Here is a 20,011-nt window from a genome sequence, read left to right on the forward strand (position 1 = left end):
TTTCATATGGCTCGAAGCTCGATGGAGAATTTTGTGGCGGAGCATTCTGCAAGGATATTAGGCTCACTTGGGTTACCGATCACAGTGTCATGGAGGGAAACTGCTGGGCTGATGAACTGGCTGGACAGGTCACTCTGCAGACGCCTTCATCGCAAGATGAAAGGTTTGGTTCTCCTTTGAGAACCTGTGGTCTACACGTGGAAAAATTGCCCCAGCGTCAACTCAGCGATCGATGGGCTAGTGCGCAAACGGGTAAAGTTGCGAGATAGATTTGATTTTCCTCTGCATGGCATCAGAATGGACAAATTTTGATCTTTCGTCCAAGGGGCTCCTCCCGCGTGCAGCCATTTATCCTAACCTAACTCAGTCTTGTATACAAAAGTTTATGAGAAATCGGTCTTCCTGACAAATTTCCATCCCAAATTTTTTGAATCTTTCTTCAGCATAGCTAAAGTCTTCTTCGCCTTTTAGCAATCCTGAGGATCCTCTGCCAGCACCTTTTTTTCGCTCAACACAAAAGTGCTCATTAAATCGTTTAATATCGCGGGAAAAGGTTTTTTAGACTAGGACCTCCAATAGTAACTATTAGTAACTTTAAGTCCATTGAAGTTGCTTTACTATTTTTATAGTACTTTCCATTTCCCATTCATTTAAAAAATTCTTCGTTAATACTTTATTTACTTGATCACTTTCAGGATTTATTTTGAAACTAATAAAATGCAATCTGACTTTTCCGAATAGAACAACAAACTTTATTTGTTGTGCTAGAAATATATAAAAAAATGCATTAAAAAACAAACGAAGAGCAATTCAAAGATTACTATTTAAATGCTAATGCGACAGATATTCCAGTTTTAAATCACGAAATATCTTTAAAAGCGAAAGAGATTTGAAGAAATGAATTTTGAAAATATGGAATCATCGATGATTTTTTACTGACATGAATCATTCGATAATTTTCAATATCCTAAAGAGTTTGGGATACTCTGCTTATGTGTTTATAAAATGTTAAATAATAATAACATTTACACCAAGAGGGAGCTGCAAGTATCGGATTAGTATTATTTTTCAATTTATATTCGTCATTCGTAGTAGTAGACGCGTTCGATACCTCTAGCATGAAACACCATATGATAAAAACAGTTTTTCCTAATAGCGGTCGGCCTCGGCAGACAATTGCAAGTATCCGAGCATATTTCTGCCACGGAAAAGTTTCCCATAAATCTGTAGATCACTTCATTTTTGTAGAAAAACATTAAGAACAATGCTCTAAATAATAATATTTTATCCTTCAAATTAAAAAAAAATTATATGTTAAAATTAGATAAAACAAAGAGAAATAGTCTTAATGAAAAAAAATAAGAAAGAAAAGCGAAGGAAAATGTTTTCCAAAACCACATAAATTTTTTTCCTCAGAAAAATTAAGGTTTCTTCTAAAAGTAAGTAAGTTTTTTCTAAAAAAATATTTGTAAGAATAAAAACATTATCTCAACTATTTTTTAAAAAAAGATAAAATGTAAGGGAAATGTTTTTTAAAGCCGAAAAAAAAATTTTTCCCACAAAAATGCTTAACAAAAAAATTTTATTTTAAATAATGTTCCAATTTTCAAAAAATTATTTTTTATTCTAAAAAAATTGTTGTAGTTAGGTAGAAAAAAAGGAAATAAGAATATATCATTTTACCACAAAATTTAAAAAAAATAAAATTTTAAGTGTCAAAAAAACAAAAACAAAAAAAAGGGTATATGTTTTTCAATAACGACAAAAAAAATTCTCCGCAAAAATATTAAAAATTTTAAATTAGAAACAAAATATGCATTTGTTTTCTAAAAGAATGTTTGTAAGAATAAAAAAATTATCTCACTTAAAAACAAACAAAAAAATTAAAAAAAATTAAATCTAAATGTTTACAAACACGGCAAAAAAATTGTTTCTTCCCCAATAAGGTTTAAAAAAATTACATTATTTTCTAAATTTTTTCTTTTAATTAAATTATTTTTTAAAAAATTGCTGCACTTAGGTATAAAAAAGTAAATAAAAGTAAAAAAAAAAGAATTTTAAATGTTAAAAAGCAAAAAAATTAGATGGTAAATGTTTTTCAATAACGAAAATTTTTTTTTCAACAAAAGTTAAAAAAAAAACTATTTTTTTTTTTTAAATAAATTTAATAAATTTAATTTTTAATTATTCAATTTCAATGTATCAAAAATAAATTTTTCCTTTTAAGTAAATTATTTTCTAAAAAATTGCTATATAATATATATATATAATAGGTTTCAGAAAAGTAAATAAAAATTAAAAAAAAAGAATTTTAAAGGTTAAAAAAAATCAGAGGGTAAATGTTTTTCAATAACGAAAATTTTTTTTTTCAACAAAAGTTAAAAAAAAAATTCATTTTTTTCAAAAATAAATTTAATAAATTTAATTTTTAATTATTCAATTTCAATTTATCGAAAACAATTTTTTTCTTTTAATTCAATTAGTTTCTAAAAAATTGCTGTACTAAGGTATAAGAAAAGTAAATAAGTGGGTAAATGTTTTTCAATAACGCGTTATTTTGAATTGTTGAAATCTGACTTCATATTCGTAATCAGAGACCATCAAAACCATTGAATACGAAATTTGGTAAAAAAAATCCAATTTTTTAAATTTCATGTCCGCCATATTGGATCCGCCATTTTCAATTGTTGAAATCTGACTTCATATTCGTAATCAGAGACCCCAAAACCTGTGCATAGCGGTATTAAAAGTTATAAATTGTTGGTGTTTTGGGAATTATGAATTTTGGCCACTTATAAGGGCTCCTGGCCCACTGTGTAACGGAGAAAATGTGTCCACAAACAAATTAAAAAAAATTTTTTTTTTTTAAATAACATTTTTCCAAAAAAATTGAAAATTTGACAGAATAAAATTGAGTAAAGCACAAATAAATAAATAAAAATTATACAAAATATGAGCTCTACACATGCGCATCTTTCATTTTAGGGAAAAATCACCAACTGCAGAAATATTCAATAATTGATTTTTAGTTTTTTGAAATAATTAAATTTTATTTTTTTTTTTAAATTGAATTTTTATTTTGTATTCTATTACATTGAATCGTTCACATAAGACAGAAAGTGTGCTGGGTAAAAGTCGATGAGACCCTTAAAGATAAGCCTCGATATTTTCTTTGTTGTAGCTCGAAATGGCACGATTTTTGTTAGTGAAACATTTCTTCGTAAATAATTTAGCAAGTCAGCTGCCCCTAAATTATTTTTACTAAAAATACTGCTAGGCCTATAAAGCGTCATTCTCACTGAATTTATTACAACTAAATTTATTGCATTCACTTAAATTTGTACAATTAATTGATTTGGCTTATATTTACGTCTATAATTTTTTTTTTTATTAAAAACTTAACTTGAACACTGAAATTAGTACACTTGGCAAACCAGTTAGTCACACAAAAACATAAATAAACAGCAATTATGGGGACAACTATGCAAGCAAAATGTCAAAGAAGTTAACAAAATAAATAAATAATAAAAGCGCCTCCACTTATGGGGCCAGCAAAAATAAATAAATAAAGTGAAAAATGAAAAATGAAACCAAAAGACGAAGCCCAAAAAAAACGGCATACAACAAAGCAAGTAATTAAAATTAAAAACCTACTAAAAGATGCCATAGCAAATGCCAAGAAAATGAAAATAAAATATGAAACACAAACATATTATTTACTCACACTACGCTCGTTATGTGGTTACTCACCCTTTTACACACACACATTGCACATTTATTGCGTTCCTGAAGTTGTCGTCCATGTCGTATGAGCAACTTGAATGGGGGCGATGCTGGTATGCGTTGGCATTCATTATGAAGCCTTTACTGAGTTAGTAAAAGTCATTAGGGAAATCCGCAAGGATGTTGTGGAAAATTGTCGACAGCGGAAAGGTTAAAGTACGAAGAATATATAAGCCTGTAGGTGCATGTGTATGTAGGTGTGAGAGTGCAAATTAACGGCATGCAGTGTTTAATAACGAAAATAAACTACTGGGCTGACATTGAATTTGACGCCTTTGAATGAAAGCCGTGCACGCCTTCTGAAGAGGTTTCCGCTCAATGCGATGGTCTATAAATTTACGCTTTGCTAAGTAATGAATGACGAAATATATGCCATAAGCCACTACCAGCTGCAAATATTAAGCAAGAAATTGTTTCAGTGATTACTATGTTCAGCAAGCGTCTGTTATTATAACAGTATTTATAACGGTCTAGGAGTGGCAAGATAGTTGTACAGATATATGGTAAAATGAGCAGAATAGCAAGGGAAAAAGTCTTAGCGCATTATGTGGTATTTCAACCACGCTCAATAGACACACTTGGTAAAAGGACGACTGCTATTCAGATTGGCAAAAAACGAAAATTTTCATATAATTACAGTTTTAAAAAAAGTGAGAGATGTGATGTTTTGGTAAATAATTCAACTTTTATTTTTTAATTAAATACAAACCATTATTCTTTACATTAAGTGCATTTTAATTAAATTAAAAACAACTTTTTTTTTATAATTTTAGAAAAGAGTTCGTAAGTCATAGCGATGCTTCCATTGATTGGACAACGTACGTAATACTGATACTGACTTACACTGATTTTTCACTGGTTCACATAACTCGAAGACTTATGGGAATGCCACTATGAAATTTTCAGAGATTACTGATAAAAGTCATTTTAGCTATGGGCTTTTAATGAACAAATAAAAAAAAATCTGAGGAGAAATGTTTTTCAAAACGGCAAAAAAAATGTTCCCCAAAAATGCAAACTGCTTTCTAAAAATAAACATTCTTTTTTTTGAAAATTTTTGTAAGTATGCTTAAAAACACAAAAGAAAAAATCCAAACATGAGAGAAAAATTTTACCCCACAAAATGGAAATGATTTTCAAAATCCACAAAAAAAAATTTTCCAACAAATCAATTAAATTACTTCTAAAAATAAATAGTTCTTTTTTCTAAAAATTTTTTTGTAAGAATAAAAAAAAATTATCTGAGCTATTTTTTGAAAAAAAAGATAAAATCTAAGCGGAAATTTTTCCCAGACACGACAAAAAAAATTTTCCTCCAAAAATATTGAATAAAAAAATTTAAGGAAAATTTTTTTTCTAAATTTAATGTTATTCTAAAAAAATCATTGTGGGTTTGAAAAAAGTACATATACTAAGAGAAAATTATGCGAGCTATTTTTTGAAAAAAAAGAGAAGTCTAAGGGGAAATATTTTTCAAACATGACAAACAAATTTTTTTCCACCAAATGGAAATGTTTTTCAAAAACCACAAAGATTTTTTTCCAGCAAATCAATTAAATTTCTTCGAAAAATAAATAGTTTTTTTCTCAAAAAATGTTTTGTAAGAAAAAAAAAATTATCTGAGTAATTTTTTGAAAAAAAGGTAAAATCTAAAGGGAATTTTTTTCCAGACATGACAAAAAAAAATTTTCCTACAAAAAAAAAATATTTTTTCTCCCAAAAAATTTAACTTTTTTCAGAAAACAATTTTTTTTTTTAAAGAAGCAAAAAAAAAATTATCTGAGTAATGTTTTGAAACGAAACGTAAAATCTAATGGGAATTTTTTTCTAGACATGAAAAAAAATATTTTCCCACAAATATGTTGAATAAAAAAATTTATGTGTTTTCTAAATTCAATGTTTTTTCTAAAAAAATTGTTGTAAGTTTAAAAAAAATAAATACAAATATACTAAAAAAACGTATGTGAGCTATTTTTTGAAAAACAAGAGAAACCTACTGAGAAATGTTTTTCAAACATGACAAACAATTTTTTTTCCACCAAATGGAAATGTTTTTCAAAAACCATAAATATTTTTTTCCAACAAATCAATTAAATTGTTTCGAAAAAAATAGTTTTTTTGCAAAAAAATTTTTTGTAAGAATAAAAAAAATTATCTGAGTAATTTTTTGAAAAAAAAGGTAAAATCTAAGGAGAATTTTTTTCCAGTCATGACAAAAAAATTTTACCACAAAAAAAAAATTTTTTTTCCACAAAAAACTTAACTTTTTTCTAAAAATAAAAATTTTTATTTTTAAATAATTTTTTTTGTACGAATAAAAAATTATCTCAGCTATTTTTTGAAAAAAAGAAAAAATCTTAGAGGAATTTTTTTTGTGAGAATAAAAAATTATCTCAGCTTTTTTATTATTTGATGAAAAAAAGATAAAATCTTAGAGGAATTTTTTTCCAGACATGACAAAAAAAATTCCCAAAAAAATTTTGAATAAAAAAATTTGTGTTTTTTCTAAAATTTTTTTGTAAATTCAGTGTTATTCTAAAAAAATTGTTGTAAGTTTAAAAATTTTGTTCCACCAAATGGAAATGTTTTTCAAAAACCAAAAAAAAAAACAATTTTTCCTACAGAAAAATTAAACTTTTTTCTAAAATTCTAAATTTTATTTTGAAAAAAATTTTTTTGTCAGGATTAAACAATTATCTCAGCTATTTTTTGAAAAAAATTAACATCTAAGAATTTTTTCCGAACACGGCAAACAAATTTTTCACCACAAAAATGTTTAACAACAAAATGAATTTTTATTCTAAAAAAATGTTTGTAGGTTGGCATAGTATTATTGATCAACCAATCGACTGTTTTCTTATTTGTAGCTACCTCTACTTGAAGAACATTATGAGCCTACTCATAACATATTTTGTTTTGATAATTATCTAAATTGCACCAATGAAGCAGTGCCATGGCACAACTATTAGAAAAGTATTTTATTATGAGTACTTAGAATTTTGCTAAAATAACTGTTTTGATCTTATTTCAGTCATAACGTTCTCTTCGATGGCAGTGGAGCTCGTATGGTGGTTGGGTCCGCCATCCTTGTTTATTTACTCGTCTACAATGAGGCTTGCGCGCCAGCTATTGTGCTCGCCAACTTTTTGGCCTGCATTTATGGATTAATAGCAGGTTAGTCATGGAAGTTATACTTACATATACATATACATATGAAGCTGCAAAAAATCGCTAGCGCATAATCTAATTAAACACAACCACTAAATTCACATATTCAATCAAATCTGAAATAAAATCTCCTGTGTAAAAACGTACCTTACTAATTCCTTTTAACATTTTATTTACTCTATTTCCCCCTTTCTTTAATGCTTTTCGTATCCACACAGCATTCTGCAAGTCCAGTCTACGCTCCCTCCAAATGCCCTACATACGCGCTACCAACAAATTTGACTTCACCTGTCTCTTTCTCGCCACATGGATGGATGTGTTGGCGGTACTGTGTGCCTGTGCAGCTTTGGCGCGTACAATGAGCACCTGCTTGGATGCGATGACAGGTGGCATGGCGCATATTCTCATTTTGGGTAGGTGAATGTGTACGAAATTGCGTTAAAATTTTATTTGCTTACTTTTAAGCTATTTATGTTTACTTTTAAGCAGCACTGTAGGTAGTAGCAATGTGATTAAGTAGTATTAATAACACAATTTTTGTTGCATAATTTTAGGCCGCAATTCATCAGCGAATGAGCCATGGCCGGATGTTGTGGGTGTTGCGGTGGTTCTTCTAATTACTGGCATGTTTATGCTGGGCTTGGAGGTATGCAGTTGTTTACTGTTGAATAACTTAAAATAATGTTTTGTTTTACATAATTCGAGTGCGCATAGGCAAGTAGAATATTATCATAATTATAATAATATTTAGTTTTATCTTGCTGAACGCACTGAGTATAGATTTTTTGCTTTTTTTAAGCAAAAAAAGTCTTCATTCTAAAGTCATTTTAGCTATGGGCCATTAATACTATTAGATGAAGTAAAAAGTTCTGAACAGTAACAAAAAATAACCAGGGCATTTAAGAAAGGGACGCAAATTTCTGCATAGTGATTTTTTGATATAAAATTTAAATAACTCGCAAAACTTATACACAATTTTTGGATTTATTTGTTGAGACTTTAATTTGATTTATAATTTTTTTATTCATTTTTTACGTTTCGAATTGATCTTCTATTTAATATTTTCTTTTAAATATAAGAGTATCCAAGTAAACTTCAGAAGATAAACATTTGAAGTATGTATAAAAATTAATGTAGCTTAGGATTTCGATTTACGTTTATTATCTATGCCGCAGAGAAAAAAATCCTCAATATTTAGCTATTATTGCGTGAATTCAAAATCTAAAATCGAAATTTTTGAAAAAAAATCCTTCGATCAGGCACGAATTTTTTATGCTTTCCAAAAGCAGTATACATTTTATTGAAATCCACCAAGTTACACTGATCACCAGTTCAAAAAAATAGTTTTGAGAAAAACGCATTTAAAGTTTTACTATCGATTCCGGAGTTTCCGAACGCCTTTTGTTAGTTGCTGAATAAATCGAAAAGTAATATATTTGCCGGACTCATTTCAAATTTCCACACATTTTTTTTAAGATTTTATATTTTAAGAAAATGCAAGAAAAAAATTAAATTTTTTGAAAATTCTGCCTCCTGCATAATCCAGTCTTGGCCTTTACAAAAATAAAACCAATAAATAACTGGTTTGCACACTTTTGTTATCTGTTCGACCGAGTTTCTCCTCGTATTTGAGGGGTGTGTCTTGGTTTTGTTCGTAGATCAAATGGTTTTTTATGAAGAGCTCTTTCATGGCAGAAAAACACTCGGAAGTTTGCCATTGCCTGCCGAGATTTAAGTGTATGAGTGTTCGCGAAGGCTTGTCAGTTTCGGCGGTTAAAAGCTAACATCGAATATGAGCTATTATATGACTATTTAATAAACATTTTTATTCGCTTTTTCGAGAATTTTAAATTCTTAAATTCCTAAATTTTAAAGATTTAATTTTTTATTTTTTTAATTTTTAACTTTTTAATTTTTTTTTCTGGAAAAATTTGCATTTCACATTGGAAAAAAATCTCTACATATACATTCATACATATTTACATATATAGTATGTACATAACAAGGTCGAAAGTTTCTGCCCCGATTTTAACCGTTTTTACGCCGTGAGAAGCCTTATGCATCATGGACGGTTTGTAATACTCATTTCAGCTGGGTGTTGTCACCTGTTTGCATCCAAAAAAAAAACAATAATTGATTTAGAAAATAGAGATAAGTGTTACACCATGGGTATGAAAGTTTTTCAAGAAAACAATATGCAAAAAACAATTTTTTTGACAGCGCTGCCACGTGATTTTTTTTTAAATAGTGACTTATCGCAAATATTACTTGAATTGCAGATGAAAAGTATAAGGTTGGCCAACAAGTCTTGCGGTATTTCCGCAAGCTTGTCTTTGCAAGCGCGTAGTTCTAGTTGTATTCGTCGCATCGGTTCACGCTAGAGCTTTTTGGAAAGCTCTTTTCACGTGCTAACACGTGTTTGATTAATTGTTGTTTGCTTTTAGTCGTTCGTGAGTTATAGCGTCGCAAACATGGAGCAAAATAAAGAGAAAATACGGCATATTTTACAGTACTACTACGATAAAGGCAAAAATGCATCTCATGCTGCCAATAAAATTTGTGCAGTTTATGGACCCGACACAGTTTGCATTTCCACCGCACAACGATGGTTTCAACGTTTTCGTTCTGGTGCAGAGGTGATCGAAGATGCGCCACGGTCCGGAAGGCCTGTCGTCAAAAATTGCGATAAAATCGCTGAATTGATCGAAAGAGACCGGCATAGTAGCAGCCGTAGCATCGGCCAAGAGCTGGGCATGAGTCATCAAACCGTTATAAACCATTTGAAGAAGCTTGGATTCAAAAAGAAGCTCGATGTATGGGTGCCACACGACTTGACGCAAAAAAAAATTTTTGCCCGTATGGATGCATGCGAATCGCTCCTGAATCGCAACAAAATCGACCCGTTTTTGAAGCGGATGGTGACTGGCGATGAAAAGTGGGTCACTTACGACAACGTGAAGCGCAAACGGTCGTGGTCGAAAAGCGGTGAAGCTGCCCAGATGGTGGCCAAGCCTGGATTGATGGCCAGGAAGGTTCTTCTGTGTGTTTGGTGGGATTGGCAGAGAATCATCCACTATGAGCTGCTCCCATATGGCCAAACGCTCAATTCGGACCTGTACTGCCAACAACTGGACCGCTTGAATGCAGCACTCATGCAGAAGAGGCCATCTTTGATCAACAGAGGCCGAATTGTCTTCCATCAGGACAACGCCAGGCCACACACATCTTTGGTGACGCGCCAGAAGCTCCGGGAGCTCGGATGAGAGGTTCTTTTGCATCCACCGTATAGTCCGGATCTCGCACCAAGTGATTACCACCTATTTCTGTCCATGACCAACGAGCTTGGTAGTCGGAAGTTGTCCACAAGAAAGTCCTGTGAAAATTGGCTCTCCGAGTTTTTTGACAATAGGGAAGCGAGCTTCTATAAGAGGGGCATTATGAAGTTGGCATCTCGTTGGGAACCCGTCATCGAACAAAACGGCGCATACTTGACTTAAATCGCATTATTATAACCAATTTTATGAACAATTGAAAATTCAATAAAAATACCGCAAGACTTTTTTGACAACCTTATATTTACAAAAGCTTTAATAAAAATTATATTTATTTGGTGTTGCCACTTGATTTTTATTAGGAAACAGCATTTTTTGACAAATTTTATTTGAATACATGATTTTTGCGAAAAAAAAAAATTACAGCGTTGCCACCTGTTTTTTTGTGTGAACAAATTGTGACTTATCGCAAATAGTGCTTGAATAGCAGATGAAAAAAGTTTAAAAAAGCTTTAATAAAAATTATATTTATTTGCTGTTGCCACATGATTTTTATTACGAAACAGCATTTTTTGAAAAATTTTACTTGAATACTGAATATGGGTATCCGATAAAAAGCTTTAGTGAGAAAATATCTTTAGATGGTGTGGTGAAATGTTAGAAATTCTAACAAAAAAATGTATTACAAAAATATGTATATTAATTCTAATATACAAAGATATATGAATAAATATATAAGAAGGGTTCCCTCCTGGCCTGGCCAGGTCATATGCCTCACAATTTACAGAAAGGTCTATGTGACCAGGAAATCAAGCATTCTCTGACCAGTTTCGCATGTACCATCATTGAACTGAGGCCCCTAATCGTCGCTTGGCTAACAGAGTAAATATTTACTTTCTTGACAGTTAATACGCATGTGAGTAGCCTATCAGCTGCTACCTTTGCTTGGAACACACTGCAGTGGTTCGATAAACTGAATTTGAGTCTGATGGCGAGCTCCTCCGCCAACCGAAGAAGAGTTTCATTGCTTTTATTCTTTAATTTACTTCATTTCTTATTTTTACTTCATTGCACTTTCGTCTTGTAATTACTCTGTTCTACAATAAAAACTACTAACTAACATTTTCAACGAAAACTTTTCCATAACTAACTTCGGTTCCTCTTCAATTCGTGTCAAGGTTGCCTTTCTCACGGGCGTTAATCATAAAATTTCTCACATAAAAATGTCTCTTAGTGATAAATGAGAAAAAGAAAAAGAAGAAAAATTAAATGGTAGCAAAACAACAACTTGTTTTTACTGTGAGCCTGTTATTATTGGGTTTTCTATTGCAACCATGAGTTTTGAGATTTATTCGATTTATAAATTAATTATTTAAATTACAAAATATTGTAGATTAAAACTATAGATGAACTTGTTTAGTCAACCTTCATTTCCTATGCCCATTTCTCTAATTTTTTTGGCCAACCAGAGCCTGCTTAACCTCAGTTGCATTTGATATTTTATTGGGTCGATTAGATTAGATTCGATTATCTTTGAGGTTTGAACTTCAACTTCATTTTGGGCCCTTTACATTTCACAGTACCTTACCCAGACCCAGTTTTTTCTTTTTTCGCCTCCCATTTGGAGCGCGGCAGCACATAACTGGCTTAGCTACAGAACTCTCAAAGCTCCATAATGCGGCCTCTCAATCACCCTATAGAGTGACTTAATGCAATTTATATGTATATCATGACATATGGCTCACTAAAGACATCCAGCGGGAAATGCTCAGAGCTTTTTACTTCATTTAATATTTCTATTCCATGTGAATTTATTCCCTTAAAATTTTAAAAATAAAAATAAACTATTTAAAATAAATACAAATTTTCAAAACGCTTTATTTTTTATTACATGTTTTAACTCAACAGAATTCCAAAGTCTTTTGCATGATCATGTTGACTGGAATGGTTATCCTGGGCGTCTTGGTAAGCGCCGTGACTCTTTGGAAAGCTGATTCGCAGGAATGGAAACGCTATCTTTTTCGACCAAATGGCATTAATAGTGTAAGTAAATTTGAATACTCGTAAGTAAATCAAGTAACTTATATCAAAATACCAATCGAACTGCAAATTTATTTGAGCAATTCTGCTGCTGTGCACTTATCCAAGGGAATGTTTTTAGAGGCATAGGTAGCATTTGCTTTCAAAAAACAAAAATAAAAATAAAGAAAATGTTAATACTTATACTTTCCGCTGAATTTATACACGACCTCAATTGATTCGAATGTCAGCTGGAAAGTAACTTTATCGTTCGAATGAACTTCTAAGATTGTCTCATGTGTAATCTGCATTATTAGCTTCAAATTTTTAGGGCTTTTAGTGTTAATAAATAACTTCAGACATATAGTGTAGCACCAGAACTGCGTCTTATGAAGATCAATCAGTCGCACAGTGGGAGATTTCATAGATCTATCTGGAATTAACTTATAAAATCTACAACTTTAGTCTACAGATTTTGACTGAAGTCGTCTGGAGAACGCCTAATCATGAAATCTGGATTGCGCTTATCATTAATATATTTCACAGAATCAGTTCTGTAGTCAGTCTTCATTCATTATTAAATTTGAATAAAATCCATAGACTGAAGAATGGACATGAAAAAAAAGTCGATTATCTTCACTCATCACTTGCGTAAAACTAACTGTACAGGGTAGCCAATATTCGACGGACACATCTGGCAACCCTGTATCTTTTGATAGAGACGTCAGATCGCTTAATGACATACCGCGCTGGAAGCGTCAGTCCAAGCAGATTTTTGCCATGGAACAGTACACGCCACGCGAGCGCTCCCAAATTGTTGAAATTTACATTCAACAAGAGAAGTCAATTGGGAAAACTGCGTATAAAAAATTAAATAATGTGAAAAGTGCGCCTTCTAAGAACACCATTAAACGTTTGTACGAAAGGTACGACCAAGGCGATCGGATGAGAATATTACTCTTGTACGGGTCAGTGTTGAGACGTCGCCAAGGACATCCCAAAATCGCCGTTCTCAGCAGTTGGGCATTGCTCGGACCACTTTACAACGAATTATCCGCATTGATTTGCATTTATTCCCGTATAAGATTCAATTGACGCAAATATTGTAGCCAGCGGACAAGCCTCGTCGATTGGAATGGGCCCAAAAAACACATGGGTCCGTCAAATATGGGCAACCCTGTATGTATTCTTCTACGAATTCTTCAAAATGTATTCAGTTAAGTGCGAACTTATGTCTTAAAAAAGTTTAATGCAATCTTGTCGGTTGAACGAAGACCTGAAAGTGGAAGGAAAAAAAAGGATTTGTGTCGCAGTCACAAGCCAAAGAAGTGGTGCCATTATTTCGAAAAAAACTTGCCTTTCACTTCGAGATGCTACAAAACAGGTCTATAGCGCTCGAAAGGTTACGCCCAAAAAGCGCGCAAAAGTGAAGATATGCGATTATTTAAAAAGATTGTAGCACCTAATCTAAAAGATAAACCAAATAAGAGTGCTAAAAGCATGTGCATGAAAATTATACAGTCAAGACATTCATAAATATGGCTGTGTGGTTATGGACGATGAAACAGACTTCAAAGTAGAGAGGAGGAGGTACAGGTGCCTTTAAGCTAAAAATGTTAGACAAGTTCTTTTAAAAGCTGCGATCAGGGCACTGTCGTCGCCGTATTGCAGCTCTCTTCTGGTGAACCCCTGTAAGGAGGAACTCAAACATCTCGATCGAGCAGGAAACATCTCCCTTATCTGGATTTCTGGGCACAGGAATATAAAGGGAAATGAAATTGCCGACAAGCTTGCCAGAAAGGGGTGCCCTTTGGGGTGCCTAGCGTGCCCTTTGGGGATGACTTGAAGAAGTTCTCCAGCTTATATCCCTTTTCTCTCCTCCACTACATCAAGAGCACTGGATGGCTGTAGACGGTTTCTTCTCTCAATCTTTTCACAAGTCCAGGTGGTCCACCTAATGGTATCAAAACGGCACGTGAGTGCTACTTGAAGTGTGCCTGTGGCACTCTTGCCATTTTACCTACTTACGTACCTCACTTAAAATTTTCGGGCTTGGGAAGCCACCTGCCAGTGTGGTATGAAAAGCAAAGCGTTCATTACAAGAAATCAAGAAATATATTTGCAGTTCTGTTTTGGCGCCATTTAGCATCGTGTCATTATAGCCGTCTTGCTGTGAACTGGTATGAAAATTACAGGGTAAATATAAATCAAAAGGCCCACAACTCACAAAACTGTTAAAACAATTGTGACCCATTGAAAAATATTGGGCAATTGCTAAAACTAAAAAAGGAATTAAAAAGCGACAGATACAGTAAAAAACCTAAGCGAGAAGTCAAAACTAAATTGTGTCATTTTGTTTATAACAAAGAGCATTTATATGAGTTTTTTGTTTAACATAGTACGCTTAAGAAGAAGAAAATAAAATAAAAATTGTTTTGATAGATCATACAAATTTTATGTTATAATGATTTTCGCCCGATCAATATTTTTTGTGTCCATTCTTTATACATATATGTAATTTATTGTATAATCATAGAGTTAACTTTTGAGGGGTCCAATGCTTCTTCAGACTTTACTTTATTAGATGTTGCGTACGGTTAGTAGCTACAATTCCTGTGTTAATTGGATCATATGCGCATATAGACGCAAGCCAAACTCTGTTATCAGATTCTTCCATGCAATGAAGAGATAAAGGTTGAGTTGTTAAGGGCAATAGAATTTCGATTCATTTCTACAGCAACCATATCTTCTTCGGTAAGCTGAGTATGAAGTTGTTTTGGATGAATATTTTCTTAACCATGAATGTTGCCAGCCATAAATCGCATCATGAGATTGCAGGCCAACTACTTAGAAGCACTACTGTGCGCAACTTGGGCGAAGTGTTTAAGCAATTTGGAAGCACAGAGTGTAAATTTTGGAAATAAATTTTCGCAATTTGTAAACATTGATCCGCTTGCCATAGTAACTTTCCATTTTTATGGTGATTTAGTAGAGTATACTGAAAAAAATGAGAAGGATAGACCTTTACTAGATTAGTTGGTTTGATGGAAAACCCATTCAAATGTCTTGTATGTTAAAAAAACACAGAAAATAAAATAGAAAAAATATATAAAAAAATAAAATTAAAAAAAGGAAGAAAAAAAAGAAAAAAACATCAAAAGAAAAAAAATATATATAAATAAATACATAAATAAATCACCCGTTACAATGCAGTGTGTAAATTTGAACTGGACGAGTGTCTTACGCACAATGAATTTTTAAATTTTTTTCTGGGTTTTCCTGTGGTTAGCATTTTTACTATTTTACATAATTAAGTATTAAAAAATCATTTTAATTTCATAAAAGAAATGCAACCCTTTACCGGAACTGGAACGGAGAAATGTTATTTGTACTCGTATCTTCTATTGTATATTTGCATATCCGTGCACCACAGCGCCACATTCATTTCTGCCCTATTTAACGGCTAATATTGATTTTATACACTGACGCCTTTGCCCTCTTGGTGGTGATCCGACAAATGGTCATGCAAATGCGCGTCAGGCTTTGAGTTACGACCATTTGTAGTAATTATTTTGATTTCCTGTGGTTTACTGTTTGCAAATCTCTCAGCGAGCTGAGTTCGCGTGGGTTGCATATAAATTATGGTGAGCTTTAATGAATGAAATGCAATGCATTTAGAAATACGAGCGCATGCAAACTTGTTAATGGGCACACCAACTTATGTATGCACATACAGATATATTATATATATGTACATTAGGGTGGCCGTTATTCATGTAAATAAAACACCTTTATTTGTTGCGGGACACCCTCTAGAAAAGTAAGGTTATCTAAAAAACTGCAAATTATGAAATCTTAAGCCAATCGGAAAAAATTTAGAGGTTCCGACTAGAGCCTAAGGTTGAAAAATAAAGATATATGGGTATTTTTTTAAATTAATCTCAAGTTAAGTAAAATAAAAATAGGTTATGTATGTTTACTATTCGAAATATTGAAGTTGTAGCATTAGAATATTGTGTTCTTAAAACTATGTTAGTTTCTAAGAAATAATGATTTTATAGTAATCTAAATATTAAAAAAGTAAACAAATATTATGTCTCGTGAACAGGTTTAGCAATTTCTAGGCCAGTTGAAGTATCATAGTTAATTTTGGAACTCTCAATAGTTGTTCACCACTTGCATGAGAGATAATGACTGGTAAACGATCTATCATATATCATCATTTTATCATTAAATAATACAAAATAACAACAATTTAAAAATTTAACCTTGAAATTATTTTTAACTAATGTAGATATTTTCAATCGGCTTTTCTTACGTTCCTCCTGTAATGGGTTGCGATTTATTACAAGTATTATATATCAACGGGATGTCCAAGTGCTTCAATAATTAAATGAATGGCCGGCCTATCAAAAATTTTTCACTTGTCCAAAGATCCGAGAAGTCTCGACGTATGGAATTTATTTTTGCCTCTTCTCAATAGCCCCAGTACTTCCATATACATCATTTCAAGTTTCATATCATCTTGTGTTTCGATATCGCTTTCGGACAAAGAAAAAATTTGTTGATCTAATCAAAATTTATTTTTAACATTAAATTTAGTGAATTAAGTTAATTAACCATAAATTAAATACTCATTGTTCATACCTTGAAAACTGATTCCTATTGACTTATTACTTTCATCAATATGCTTTCGCTTCCGGCTTTCTTCTGCATTCAATCGATCTAATTTTTGTTTATCTTTTAGAATTGCTGTTTCTTTAATACCAAGCATACATTCTGGACGCCCTTTCTCACGTTGTGAAAGAAGAAAAGATTTATCAGTTTCATCCTTCATCATAGATATAGCATAAATGTGTGCGATATCGAAAAGATCATCCAGTTCATTAACAAACTCCATCTCTCTTGTACGAAAAACCTCCAAATTTTTATTTTTATTCTTTTGAAGATTTTGGTATTCTTGATAAAGCTTTTCCACTTTTTCTATACAATGTTGTTCTGTTCGAACTGGATTATGTGACTTTTCCCAAAATATGCACATTTCTTTTATAGCTAACTTTACACTTGCACGAATAGTTAATTAATTTTACAGTACGATGATTGAGGAAAAAAACGGACAATCTTTGTTTTGTTGATGGTATTTTGGAGCCAAGTATTTCCGAAGTAGAACATAACTTTGCCATTTAATAATTATATTTCGGCTTTAAGTGGAGCACAAGAAACATTAGAACGTAAACTGCACTTTATAAACACATAGTTTGACGATCACATACGGGCACTAAATTCAATGAGTCAGTGGAAAAGGTCGAGTAGAGGTTTCGATACGCAAGAACAGTGGAAAAAGCAATAACTGATTCCGCGAACGTGAAAACACGGAACTCAATGTTTACAAATGTTATGTTTGCAGACGATAACCAAAAACTACAACCACAAAAACCCTGACAGTATAATCAAAATCGAACATTCATAAAGAAATTAACTTAAAAAAAAAATAGTTCAAAAAAACTAAAAAACACGCTTTTATTGCTAATCGAACTAAAAAGTAGAAAATTAATTTTAATGACAAAGATACCTATGATGAAGTAATAGCAAATCGAACGATCAGTCATAGTCAACTACCTCAGAACAGAATTATAACAAAAATTAAGATACAAATAGAGTAATTCAAATTAGAGTTAAAAACGTGGGATGCATTTTGCTTCACTTTCATAACCCTCTGTACATAGGAAGTTGCCAATAGAATGATTGTAATATTTACTATATCACTATATATTTTTTATTTTCTACTTTTTAGTTCGATTAGCAATAAAAGCGTGTTTTTTAGTTTTTATTTTTAACTATTTTTTATTTTTAGTATATGTAGCTGTTAACGAGTAATATACTATTACACAACCGCACACTAAATACTAACCTCAATGGTGATGTGGAAACTAAAAATTCCCAATTTTTGTTTAAAAAAATACCCAATTCATGTTTCTACCGGTATGGCAATATTACCAAATGTTATAAAAAATGCACATTTTTCAGCGCTCTTCCGAGTCGATCAGATTTTTAGAAGCCAGTAAAAATTAAGCTCAAAGATTCCGTTATAGTCATTCATACATACAACCCGAGCTAACAAAAGTGTGTTAAAAAAATAAAATATTAATCCTGGCAATCCTAATAAGGATAATGGAAAATTTATCTCACATGTCTCACACTGCACTCGTTCTTCGTGACTATTTCGCCAAAAATTCCACGCATATCGTTCCGCAACCACCGTATTCGCCTGATTTGGCTCCGTGTGACTTCTGGCTATTCCCAAAACTCAAGAGACCACTCCGGGGAACGCGTTTGGAGTCGATTGAGGAGATAAAAGCTGAATCGAAGAAGGTGCTGATGGCTATACCGGAAATGGACTACTTGGCATGTTTCGGGGATTGGAAAAATCGTTGGCATAAGTGTATTTCATCGAGAGGGGATTATTTTGAAGGGGATGAAATTGATTTACAAGAATAAATAAAGATTTTTAATTTTACAACCAAATTCACCTTACTTACACAGGTAAAAAAAGAAAATATTAATCCTGGCAATCCTAATAAGGATAATGGAAAACTTTTATCAAATTATTGCATTGTCATCGGTCCTTGATAGGTGTGCAAAATTCCAAGTCGATCAGATGTTTAGAAGCCAGTGAAAATTAAGCTCAAAGATTCCGTTACATACATACATACATACATACATACAATCCGACCTAATAAAAGTGTGTTAATAAAAGGAAACGATGAAGTACCCGACCAATGATCGAATTTCACAAGCATCCAGCTATCCAGCTTAGTGATATCAGTGTAACCAGCGTACAGCAATAGAAAGAAAGTGCAACACCAAATGCTAACAGAGTTGCAAAAAAAAAAAAAACAATTTTGGTTTGAACTTCATTTTTTTAAGAACAATCACAACAATAAGATTCTTTTGTGAGTGCGCACGTGCACAAAACAACAAAATTATCAATGGAAAACTTAGTTAGAGCCAAACAATATCAGAAAACTAAATTATTGCAAGAAGTTATCTGTTTACACTTACATGTTTTCTTAATGTAAGATACTGATTTTTAGAGAATTAAAGTTTAGCTCCTCTTTGCTTAATTTTTTTTAATTTAACCTTCACAATACTGTGATCAAATAATTATTTTCAAGCGATTCTGATCATCAGTAGAGTGTAAAAACACTTAAATCTAATCGAATGATTGCAATGATGATTGGAATGAAAATCGACAATTTTCTTAAGTTTAGGCTTAAGTCGGAACCTCTAAATCAACTCAGATTGGCATGGAATTTAATATTGGGTAGTTTTTTAGGTGTTTTTATATTTGTAGAGGGTGTCCCGAAAGGTTTCAATAATTTTTATAATAACGGCCACCCTAATATACATACATACACATATATACACACGTACAAGTTTATATGTATTCTACAGTCACCAGCCAAAGCACTCAGTAAATATTCCAGATCATCAGCTGGTTTTTAAGAGAGTCATACTAGTTCGAGAAGGACTACAATTGTACCAGTTGCAAAATGACCAATTACCAGGTCATACAAAACAAATATATTAAATAAGAATGCTTCAGTTATTAAGGGTGTACGCAATGTGTACGGATTAAGTGAATTTAACTGTTGATGGAGCGAAGCCATCTGCGGAGTGATAACTACAATTCATAAGAGAAATCTTGCAATGGTAATGGTAACGGTAATGGTTGTACGGGTTAGGCTAAGGCCTTTATGCACTGCGAC

At 32.1% G+C, this 20,011-nt stretch overlaps 1 protein-coding gene across 1 annotated transcript in view; it reads left to right on the forward strand.

The window, feature by feature from the left end:
• LOC129248215 (probable cationic amino acid transporter) overlaps window positions 1–20,011 on the forward strand; it is a 32,425-nt gene that overhangs the window by 3,708 nt on the left and 8,706 nt on the right. Inside the window, exons 2-5 of the mRNA XM_054887682.1 lie at window positions 6,815–6,957; window positions 7,170–7,364; window positions 7,506–7,597; window positions 12,132–12,266. Coding sequence (XP_054743657.1) covers window positions 6,815–6,957; window positions 7,170–7,364; window positions 7,506–7,597; window positions 12,132–12,266 — 565 coding nt within the window. The remainder of the gene's footprint in view (window positions 1–6,814; window positions 6,958–7,169; window positions 7,365–7,505; window positions 7,598–12,131; window positions 12,267–20,011) is intronic.

The sequence above is a fragment of the Anastrepha obliqua genome, chromosome 5 (assembly GCF_027943255.1).
Source record: "Anastrepha obliqua isolate idAnaObli1 chromosome 5, idAnaObli1_1.0, whole genome shotgun sequence".
NCBI classification, from domain to species: domain Eukaryota; kingdom Metazoa; phylum Arthropoda; class Insecta; order Diptera; family Tephritidae; genus Anastrepha; species Anastrepha obliqua.